The sequence below is a fragment of the Ahaetulla prasina genome, chromosome 2, assembly GCF_028640845.1.
Source record: "Ahaetulla prasina isolate Xishuangbanna chromosome 2, ASM2864084v1, whole genome shotgun sequence".
NCBI classification, from domain to species: domain Eukaryota; kingdom Metazoa; phylum Chordata; class Lepidosauria; order Squamata; family Colubridae; genus Ahaetulla; species Ahaetulla prasina.
In genome coordinates, this window is record NC_080540.1 from 190713456 (window position 1) to 190725871 (window position 12416).

Sequence of the window (12416 nt, forward strand, 5' to 3'; positions counted from 1 at the left end):
TTCTTACACAAAATGTTGAGAAAGACATTGCTAAAATGTCAGCAAATTCCTCAGGTTTGTGATAATTTTGCTATTTTCTCTTATTATTATTTTGACACCTATGTCCATCATTTGGAAAGATTACTGACCCTCGCCATGGCTTCATGAAAAAGAAAATCCGATGTGCTCGCTATGCCTGAATATCACTCACCTGCCCTTCACCCCAAAGCAAGACATTAGTGTGAAAAACTGAATAATAAAATATGGACACTAATGGGATGGTTTAAATCCACAGTACATTGGCTGCAGTTAGTTTAGTTATTTAGTTGTCTCTGCATTTAGTTCTCCCTGACACCCTTAATTTCATTCAGGACATAAATACAGTGTGAGGACACAAGTGGCTTAGTTTGGTACTCCATTGTGTAGTTCCGTTGGAAACAATAAAGGAAGGGGGAAGAATTTACTTACTTGATATTGTCGAGACACCCTGATTCAGGTTTCAGAATGGCAGTATGATGAAACATTTTATAAAGGGCAATTCCAAGGAAGATTACATTAAGCTGAAATAAAATCAAATAAATAAAATAAAATGGCAAGTTATAAGAAGAAGAAAAAGGACGAATCTAGTTTTCTTTGACATGGTACAACTATTTATGGACTATAATTGTTCCAAAAGCAAAGAGAGATCCTCAAGACTGAATTACTTGTCCATACTACACAGTAAAGTGAATCTATGTTCTAAAGAGTAGATGTTCCCCCAAAGATTAGGAACTGTTTTCCGGCAGTATATTTAAATAATTATTCATTTTATATGGATGAATTCTTGTCCTGTGATCTTCCTCCTCCAAGTTTGAAGAGGAATAAATTGATATGTACTCAATAAGAAATAGACTTCACTATGCCTTTGCATTATCCACAGCAAATAAAGTCCAATGGATTTTATTAGTTTGCATGGACAACAGAAAGCTTTTCATAGAAAAGCAGTAAATAAAACTCACAGAACTATACCAACCACAATAAACTTGTTTTAATGCTTTTTCTAATAGTAAAAGAGAAACATGACACATCGGGTAACTGACTTTCTGGAGGGTGTTTATCCTTATTCTTCAAACAATCCTAGGACTGATATACGTATAAGACTCTGTAAGATTGAACAAAGACAGAATGAAGTAACTCCATATGTAGGACACTGCAAATAAAAAGCAGTACCATAAAAATAGATAGAAAAATACAAAGTTGATTTCAATAGACAAGATAGAGATATCCCCCGTACATTACAAGAGCTTTGTTTCTATAAATGTCCTGAAACATTATGAAAACCAGCCAGTTTCAGAACAAACCAGATTTAGCATCTCTGCTCAGTAGAAAATTTCAAAGTATAGTAACTTTTTTTTTTTTAAAAAGAGAGTTTCTCCAAAATACTTTGATCCTTTTAAAAGGAGGCATTAATTCTTATATCTTTTCCAATTTTGAGGGCACCATAATGATTTCAATGTGATTGCACTTGGGCTTTCTATATTTTCTCAAAGCCCACTGCAGTGATTTTGTGAGTAGCAAATCTTCCAACAGACACCAAGAATCCAAGTGAATCGGAGGAGGCAAGTGAGTGAATTTACTCAATGTCTTCACTTAAAAATAAAGACATTCATGAGATATGAGCCTTTAGGGGACAATACTCTGTTGAGCCTCTTGGTTTTCTAAAAATTTCACTACACAAATAACTAGTGAAAAAGTTAAAGCTAGAAAAATATAGATCTTGCTGATTTGCCTGTATATGGCTACATAAATTATATCTGGAATGTGGCTTGCCATTTAAAATCTTAAATTCTCTTCTATTTCAGATTTTTGTTCTGTCTTCAAAACTCACAAATATTATGACATGCTGGCTGGAATGATGCATTGTAGAGTTTGACTGCTCTCAAATAACACACAGTAAATAAACAAGCCTCAAAAGCCAATCAGTCAGTCTATCTATCAGTCTGTCTTTGCATTATCTTTTCTTTTCACTTCAGAAAAAGTGAATGGCATGGGGTAAAAAACATTTGTGAAAAAATGTTGATAGATTTGCACTGAATCATTTTCTTACAAGGAAAACACCTGTAAAAGAATACAGGTACAGCACTTAATCCTGAAGAAATCTACCAGAGATTTATTTTCACAGAAATTAGTATGAATTCTTAAAAATCCCCTCTAATTTTAATTTTAACTGAAAAATATAAGAATTAATATTCCTGAAAAGTTTTACAGAAAAATGGTCTTTTAAGGAAATATGCATATTTACTCATTTATTATGCAATTTTCAGTTGAGTCAACTCCTTAACTGTTACAAAGGAAAAAAGAACAATACATATAACAAGAACTGGCAGCTGACTGGAAGAAAAATACAACCAGCTATAAAAACCAAACTTAACTAAAAGGGCCACTTTGAGTGAAGGCCTCGAAAAACAACTAGGTTTTGAGCTGAAGATCCTAAAGACAGGAGTCATATGAACCTGGGGGTGGGGAGATGTTGAGCTAGTGGGCAGGTGGTGCAACTGAGAAGAGACATCCTGGACCTCATAAGATGAAATTGCTTAATCAATTAGGCCTGATTGTATCAGATAATTTTATCATAGATTTTGTCTGTTATGTAGTATTTTATTCTTGAATTTTTAATTGTATATTTACTGAGTGTTTTTATTTGTTCTGGCCTATGGCTGTAATAAACTGGAATTGTATCAGATGGAACAGAGGGTCACACACAATTGGAGATATGTGGTCCCTCAGAGACATAGGTCCAAAGCCCTGAAGAGCTTTAAAACTCATAATCAGCATCTTGATTTGCAGCCAAAAGCCAACTGGTAACAGTGCAGCTCCCAAAGCAGTGGGGTCACGTCACCATCACTGTCTGTAACTCCACAGTCTATACCAGCTATAGCTTTGAGTGGCTTCCAAGATAACCTGTTTATAGTAATCCAATTGTGAAATGACCAGGGCGTGAATGACTATCTGAAGGACCACATGATCCGGCAAAGGGCCTAACTGGTACACTAGATATACCCCTGCAAAGGCTCACTTTTCTGTTCTCTTTGAGCTATGGTTATATGGCCAAGTCTGCTTCTTTCTATTCAGTGACAATAGCTTCAGCGATTTAAAGCAAAACATTTTTATAATGTTCTTCCATGGTGGAAAATACCACTAATAGGACCGGGATACTTACCGGACCGTCTTCTGCCGGCTTCAATCTCCCAACGACCGGTGCGTTCTCACAGAGAGGGTCTCCTCAGGGTGCCGTCTGCCAAACAATGTTGGCTGGCGGTCCCCAGGGGGAGGGCCTTCTCTGTGGGGGCTCCTACCCTGTGGAATGAGCTTCCCCCTGGACTCCGACAACTGCCCGACCTTAGGACCTTTCGCCGCGAACTTAAAACCTATTTGTTTCATCTTGCTGGACTGGCTTAACTTTTTAAAACTTTTAAATGGTTTTATTGGGGTTTTTAAATTTTAGTGATTTTATAGGGTATAATTGTATTTTAGCCTTGCCAATTGAATAAGTTTTTTAGGGGTAGTTTTTAATTATTGTATGGGTTTGCTTTGTATTTTAACTGGCTGTTCACCGCCCTGAGTCCTTCGGGAGAAGGGCGGTCTATAAATTAAAATATTATTATTATTATTATTATTATAATAGGTTTCTGACATCATCCTTTCCCAATTAAGTTACATTTGATGCAAGACATGCAAGATCCTAAAGATGCATTTCCAGAAAACAGCATAGCTAATTAAGAATTCTTACCATAATGATCAAAGTTGCAGGTCCTATAAAACTCCAAATGAAATAGGTATCAAGTCGAAGCCAACATCTGTAATGATAATGGAAGAAAAATGGCATTCAGGAATAGCACATGAAATAAATATCAGAAGTAAGTGAATAGAGAGAAATGAGAGTTGTATAATATTCCATTCAGAGGCATGAGATGCTACGCTGCTTCTTTAGTGAAATTGGATCATACGTTTTGTCTTTGGTAGTGTTATTGAGAAAGTCAGGTATTAACTTCTAGATGAAACAAGGAAGTAGCACAGATTTTACTTGAAGATGATCACAATTAAAAATAATTATGAAAACAGCCATAAAATCTAGTTTACAGCCATTCTTTGGAGCCTATCAGCTTCACAGTAGGTAGCTTTTTTGCTTAAGAAAATCTTTAAAAATTAAGTGAAGAGAAAAATAAATTAGCAGGTCTGAAATTTAACCAGATACAGATTTCTCCCTTCCTCATTAATATTTCTAGAAATGAACCTTATGATTAAGCCAGGAGATTCGTAATCTAAATTATTCATCACTTAATTTTGTCTATGTTTAATATCCCTAGTGTTTAATGATCTTGGAAATTAAATTTCCATTTCTAGTTTGTGTAGCGACAAAATAGGTATCACTAGCTACAAGACAGATAGAATAGCAGGGCTGCAAGGTACCATTAAGCCATTATGCCCAGCCTCTGATCAATGCAGAAATCCAAATTATGCATCCCAAATAGATAGCTGTGTGGTGCCTAGCCTCCACTTGACCATCTCCATTGGGATAGGGAGTCCACTCTGGCTGCCAAACTACTATTACTATTAGGAAGTTTTCTTTTTCTAACTTAGAATCTGCCTTCCTATAATTTAATCCATTATTCTTGCATCCTGGAATGATAAAGAATGAGTCCTCCTCTCTTTTGGTTTGACACGAAGATGACGTTATCCATTCAGTCATATCTGACTCCTTGGATATTCTAGGGGCCAGGTCTCTCCACATCTTCTAATCTTGCATTACTTTTTTTTTTATGCTCTGGCTGGTGTCAATTTTGATGGTGTCCAGCCACCTTGTTCTTTGGTTTCCTTTTGCTGCTAACTATTCCAAACATAATTGCTTTCTCCAGTGATTGGTTTAAATAACATTTCAAGAATCATATCATCTTCTCAGTCTTCTCACTTCAAGACTAAACATTCCAGGTGTCCTTCCATCTGTTTTCTTAGGACTTACTTTTAGCCTGTTGCCCTTTTCTGCATCTGTTCCAGTTAGTTTGAATCCTTTTTAGTGTAATATCTAGAGCTGTACACAATAATTAATCTGGAGTCTGACCAATGCAAAATTAAAAAAAAATATTATTTTCTGTCATTTTCAAAAAATCTTTCAGTTGATAATAGTTTCTTTGATGAGCTGTTGATGAGCATTCCTTTAGTAACATTTTTGAATAAATCATGTATCAATGACTCCTTGATTTATACTATCTGGTATAGACTTAACTAACTTGTTAATGAGATTATCTAGAAGTACTTTGTAAATGCTTTGCTGAAATCATCAAAGTCTACGGCATTTCCAAAATCTGCTAAGGAAATTACCTAATAAAAAAAATAAGATAAGGCTAATGTAGAAAGAGTTACCTTTAACAAAACTATGCTGATTCCTGGTTATTACTGAATAGTATCAGTCTGAACAATTTTATGATCTGCTCTAGGATCATCCCAGATAATAATGGCAGATTGGCCAATCTACAGCTCTCTTTTGATACCATCTTATTTTATAACTATATTTACATCAAACTTTATTTGTGTTTATTCATCCTGCTCCTCAAAGTTGCCTATCAGTAAAAATGCTTGAATACAGTGGATTAAATCAAATAAGGTAAACGTTGTCAGATTTTATTTGGTAGCCTGAGAAAATTACTATATTTTTAAAGGCATCCTCTGCTAGATTAATTGGATAGATACGCTTAAGAAATTCCACCTGGCTGCGGAGTAATCACTAACTAGGTGTGCACTACATCCATGCACATACACATAGAGAGAAACAAACACACATACATATTATATGGAACTTTGGAGAACTATTTTTAGCATAAGGGCATGATTTCATTTCCCACCTATTCCAGTGGGCAAAATTATGTTTTGGGATTGGGCTGTAGTGAGAAGAAGAACATTTTCCCTATTTGAAAAGATATGAGCTACCCAAAGATTAATTGTCCTTGCAGGTATTCCAACTGATGAGCAGGGCTTTTCAGCAAGATGCATCAGATACATGGCTAGCTAGATTAATTGTATAAACCAGAGAATCCTCTTTTCTCTTTAAAGTCTCTTAAGTGAATTAAGCTTCTGTTTGCTCCATCTTGATATGAAATCTTCTAATTTTTTTTCTTCACCTCTTTCTAAGAATATGTGATTGTTCCACAAGTCCCTCCAATTTCAGGCATGATCACATTGCTTGCAATACAATGCAAACAATCTATGGTCATCACATCAGCAGTATCTATTCTGAGGTACGAGAACTAAGTGACCCTTGCACTTGGACCATTCCAGGAGAAGACTAGCTTGCAATCTGATTCAGTCATCACTTGGACAATGGCTGGATGGTAAGGGAGATGATCACTTCTTGTTTGAAATGGGGTTAGTGCATATGCTTGAATGAGGCAAAGATACAATCTGTCTTGAAGAGGTTCCTCTTGGATCTGGCCATATCAGTGGATTATCTAGATTCTTCTCATTCCATGCCCCGACAGCCAGCAGGAACCAATCTGTTTGTGCTGGTGGGCAATCTATTTGGGACCTGGATGAGAACAATGAGTCATTTCTGGTCCTTTTTTACTTCTTGCAAGAACACCTTAGACCACTGCTACACAACAATTAAAAGATGCTTATCGGTCTTTACCACAAGCAACTATAGGACACTCTGATCATTGCATGATTCACCTTGTACCTGCTTACAGGCAAAGACTTAAAACCACAAAACCAACAATTAAATCAGTAAAGACCTGGATGGAGGAGTCAAAATTAAAGCTACAGGCCTGCTTTGATTTCACTGATTGGAATATTTTTGAAGATACCTCTGCAGACCTGGATGAACTCACAGATACTGTAACATCATATGTCAACTTCTGTGAAGACCTATGTGTACCGACAAGGAACTTGCGAATATACGGTAACAACAAATCTTGGTTCACACCTAAACTTAAGCAGCTACGTCATTCCAAAGAGGAAGCCTACAGAAAAGGTGACAAAATGCTGTACATTCAGGCCAGAAATGTACTAACAAGGGAAATCAGAGCAGCAAAAAGAAACTACTCTGAAAAGCTAAAGAATCAGTTTTCAACAAATCAACCAGCATACATGTGAAAACTCTTAAAAATATCACCGGCTAGGGCAAACCTCCTTCCCAGGCTGAAGGAAATCAACAACTGGCAGATGACCTGAACGTGTTTTACTGCAGGTTTGAAAGAAAACTACAGCCACCTATCTCCACAACCCCCATCTCAGACACACCAACCACAGCCAAACCTCCTACAACTGACCCCATCCCATTGGGTTCACAACCCCTAGTGATCATAGAAAAGGAAGTGCAGGACCTATTTCACAGACAAAAGCCAGGAAAAGCTCCAGGGCCAGACAAGATAACTCCTTTTTGCTTAAAAGTCTGTGCTGAGCAAATCCCCTAGAGATGTGCTATGTTCCTTCTTGCTTCAAACGCTCTACCACCATCCCAGTGCCGAAGAAGCCAACTATCAAGGAACTGAATGACAACAGACCAGTTGCTTTAACATCTGTAGTCATGAAAACCTTTGAAAGACTAGTGTTTTCCTGCTTGAAAACCATCACGGATCCTCTCTTGGACCCCTTGCAATTTGCAAACCGAGCAACTAGATCAACAGATGATGCTGTTAATATGGCTCTGCACTACATCCCACAACATCTTGAATCTCCAAAGACCTATGCAAGGGTCCTCTTTGTAGACTTTAGTTCAGCATTCAATACCATCATTCCAGACACTCTTCTAACTAAGCTACAGGTACCTGAAAAGACTTGTAAGTGGATCACAAGCTTCCTAACAAACAGGAAGCAGTAGGTGAAGCTAAGCAAGATCACATCAGATACCTGTACAATTAGCACAGGGCCCCTCCCAAGGCTATGTGCTCTCCCCACTTCTCTTCTCTCTGTATACCAATGACTGTATCTCCAACGAGCCATCTGTTAAACTACTGAAGTTCGCAGATGACACAACAGTGATTGGTCTCATTCGAGACAATGACGAATCTGCATATAGATGAGAGGTCGAATGACTAGCCTTGTGGTGCGACCGAAACAATCTGGAACTGAACACACTCAAAACCGTAGAAATGGTGGTAGACTTTAGGAGAAACCCTTCCATACTTCCACCTCTCACAATACTAGACAACACAGTATCAACAGCAGAAACCTCCAAATTTCTAGGTTCTATCATATCGCAATATCTAAAATGGACAGCTAACATCAAAAACATCATCAAAAAAGGATAACAAAGAATGTTCTTTCTATGCCAACTCAGAAAGCTCAAACTGCCCAAGGAGCTGTTGATCCAGTTCTACAGAGGAATTATTGAGTCTGTCATTTGCACCTCTATAACTGTCTGGTTTGGTTCTGCAACCCAACAACAAAGACACAGACTTCACAGGATAATTAGAACTGCAGAACTGCAGAAAAAATAATTGCTATTTTTTCCTGCTATTTTTTCCTCAGTGTCTTCCACTGATGACCTGTATACTGCACGAATCAAGAAGAGGGCTGTGAAAATATTTACAGATCCCTCACATCCTGGACATAAACTGTTTCAACTCCTACCCTCAAAATGACGCTATAGAGCACTGCACACCAGAACAACTAGACACAAGAACAGTTTTTTCCCGAAGGCCATCACTCTGCTAAATAATTCCCTCAACACTGTCAAACTATTTACTAAATCTGCACTACTATTAATCTTCTCATCATTCCCATCACCCATCTCTTTCCACTTATGACTGTATGACTGTAACTTTGTTGCTGGTAATCCTTATGATTTATATTGATATTGTTTCCTGATTGCTTATTTGTATCCTCATTAAGTGTTGTAAGTGTTGTACCTTGATGAAGGTATTGTTTCTTTTATGTACACTGAGAGCATATGCACCAAGACAAATTCCTTGTGTGTCCAATCACATTTGGCCAATAAATTCTATTCTATTCTATTCTTGTTGGCACTAATTATCTTCCATTGGTCTTATCTTCTGAGATTCCTGTAATGATTGGAAATGAAGGGCACTATTTTGCAGTGGTTCTGCTCCTTCCTAAGTGGGTGATTTTTAGTAAGTGGTAGTTTGGGCAGAGAATAATTTACATGAACTTACTGGGAGAAACTTCTGTCACTTGGTGATGAAATATCATGAGTATACTGTAATGCCCAGATTGACATCTGAGCCTCAAGCCTGTAATGTAATGGAAATGTTGCCTTGTGCCTGGATCCTGTGATGGCCCAGATGCGGAGAAATAGATTGAAACTGAATCCCAGAAAGACTGTTGACTATTTGACCAAAAAACATCTGACTAGCTGACTGGAGTAGCACCTTCTTTGAAAAAAGGAGGTCAAATGGTCTGAGGAGGTCTTTCCAGATTCATGACAAAAGTCAGATAAGAGATGAAGACCATGGCTGGGGAAGGGAGATTCTGTCCAGCTTCAACTGGTGTGCCAGTTGTGGAGATAACTCTGCCAACAGTGACTCATACTCTTCTTGTAACTAAATTACTGTAGTGCTCTCTACATGAGGTTGCTTTTAAAATGCAGTTGACAAAAAATTCAGCAGCCTATTTATTAGTGAATAAGAGTTGTTATTTGCACACAGAATTTGAATGCTGTCAGTCCTTCAAGGTAGGCAAGGTCAGGAAATGAACATCATAAAAAATACTAGAACTCTTAACTATAAATAATTGGCATAGGCTAAAATAACATTATCTTAGAGTCCATTGAAGTTTAGCAGCTAATACATTCAAACAAATAGATAAATGATAAATAAAACCTTGAAATCCTGACACATTTCCCTCTCCCTCTTATATCAAAGAGAGTCAAAGTGAGGCAATATTGAATTTCTTTCTTATACCTTCAGGCTTTATCAGGCTAAACTCATGTTTTACTAACCAGTGCTATATGTTTTCTCCAAAGTCATCTCTGTACTCTTCTACATGTATTGGCATCTCTGCTTCAAAAATATAAAAATATATGTTTCCTTCTGGATACAATTCAAAGTGCTGGTTTTGAGCTATATGACTTGGCTTGGGTATTATTAAGACCATACATATACTTCAAGTAGATCCTTCTAAAAAAAAATAAATCCAGTGTTGGAGCATTCACAACTTCTGCAGGCAAGTCGTTCCACTTATTAATTGTTCTAACTGTCAGGAAATTTCTTCTTAGTTCTAAGTTGCTTCTTTCCTTGATCAGTTTCCACCCATTGCTTCTTGTTCTACCCTCAGGTGCTTTGGAGAACAGCCTAACTCCCTCTTCTTTGTGGCAACCCCTGAGATATTGGAACACTGCTATCATGTCTCCCCTAGTCCTTCTTTTTGTTAAACTAGACATACCCAGTTCCTGCAACCGTTCTTCATATGTTTTATCCTCCAGTCCCCTAATCATCTTTGTTGCTCTTCTCTGCACTCTTTCTAGAGTCTCAACATCTTTTTTACATCGTGGCGACCAAAACTGGATGCAACTTGTCCAACACAAATGTTCTGGGCAGAGATGCTGAGTCCTTTCCCCACGAAAGCAATCAGTTTATGTATTTTTTCTTTGGTCACAGTTACTCACTGAAATATTCTGCCAGAAATCTGCATGATACCATAGCCCCCGTTCTTCAAGAAAGTTGTTTAAAGTGGACCTGTTTAGAATCAGACTTCAGATCTAGTTTTGAGATACCTAACATCCTAATGTGAGAATTACACAATACTCCACTAACCATTTGTTGAGGACATTTCATGTCAGTCAGCTGTTTCTATAGAAGTTTGCTATCATTGGTCAAAGGCAGGGGTCTCCAACCTTGGTCCCTTTAAGACTTTAAGCTGGCTGAGGAACTCTGGGAGTTGAAGTCCACAAGTCTTAAAGGGACCAAGGTTGGAGACCCCTAGTCTAAGGTATTATCTCTCAAAAGTAATGTTTTCCTTGGCATTGTGACCCAAGACTTCTCATGCAGGACTCTTTGGAAGATACTAAATTCCTAGTCTCAATCTTCTAGGACATTGTGTGATTGATATTCCTGTGGCAATGCACAAATTAAAAATTAATGTAAACCTGGAGTTTTTTAAAAAAGGAAATTGTTCCATTGATGGTTGAGGTAGGTTAAGAATGCTTAGAGTGACACGGATACATGTACCTTCCACAGGTTCAGAATAATGATAAGTACTGCAGTGGATTTTCCCCTCTTGGCAAGTGAGATGGAGCCGGAAGACAAAGGATGGCTGCCCTGAAACTGCCTGCAGTAAACTGAGGGCAGCAACCTCAATCTGAGGCATGCTGAAGGTAGGTTATGGAGGTAGCACTTTTTACAACTGAAATACTTTCCTCCCAAATCAAAGGTGGGAGGAAGCACATTAATCATGACTCATTCTACCCTCCCCCAAATCAATTTGCACAACTGCCCTCCAATTTGAGTAATTTCCTTGGGGTCACTATACAGGAACAATTTGGTATGCCCAGAACCTACATTTATGTATTGCATCTTTATACTTTGCAAAATATATATTTAATGGCGCAATCATCAATTAAGATGCTAAAATACTTATTCCCAAATGGTGTTACTGTCTTCTGTGCTCTGGTAGAAGTCTCTATGGAATTTGCATCTTTTTTTTTAATTGAAAAAGTTTTTTAAAAAAACAAAAAAACATTTCCCCCCTTTTCCCCCCCTCCCTCCCAGAAAACCCCCTTCCCCCCTCCCTTCCCCCCCCCCCGGCTTCCCGGGTCAATCACAAGGTATTGTTATACATAAACCAAACATAGAGTAAAATTTTCCCTTCTAATCCAATTAACCTCATCCAAATCTTTTCATCTCCCAACCCCCTCCCCATTACATAAAATAATACTTCCTAATTATTCAAAGGCAATCTGATATTTCTTAATCTGATATCTGTTTTGTAGATAATCAATCCATTTTTTCCATTCAATTAAATATCTTTCCTGCGTATTGTCTTTTAAAAAAGCTGAGATTTTAGCCATCTCAGCCAAATTAATGACTTTCAATATCCATTCTTTTATTGTAGGTATCTCTTCTTTCTTCCAGTATTGTCCAATCAACAGTCTTGCTGCTGTTATTAAATTCAGAATCAATTTAGTCTCAATCCCTGTACAATCCGTTATAATTCCCAAAAGGAAAAATTGCGGCAGGAACTTTATCTTCTTCTTCAGTACATTTTGAATAATCCACCAAATTCTTATCCAAAAGGCCTTAATTTTCTTGCAAGTCCACCAAATATGAAAATATGTAGCGTCATCACAACCACACCTCCAACATTTCGCTTGGATATCAGGATACATACATGATAATTTTTTGGGATCTAAGTGCCATCTTATAAAAATTTTCCCTTAAATTCTGTGCTTGTGTAAACTTAACATTTCTAACCCAGATTTTCTCCCATGTTTCCAACATTGTTGGTTC

General features: G+C 37.5%; 1 protein-coding gene across 11 annotated transcripts in view; it reads right to left on the reverse strand.

The window, feature by feature from the left end:
* The window catches only part of ADGRL3 (adhesion G protein-coupled receptor L3), a 673676-nt gene that overhangs the window by 126632 nt on the left and 534628 nt on the right, over window positions 1–12416 (reverse strand). For all 11 annotated transcript variants that reach the window (XM_058169767.1, XM_058169775.1, XM_058169766.1 and 8 more), the window contains 2 exons: window positions 3749–3815; window positions 448–539 (listed from right to left, as the gene is read on the reverse strand). In XM_058169767.1, the coding sequence (XP_058025750.1) occupies window positions 448–539; window positions 3749–3815 (159 nt within the window). The remainder of the gene's footprint in view (window positions 1–447; window positions 540–3748; window positions 3816–12416) is intronic.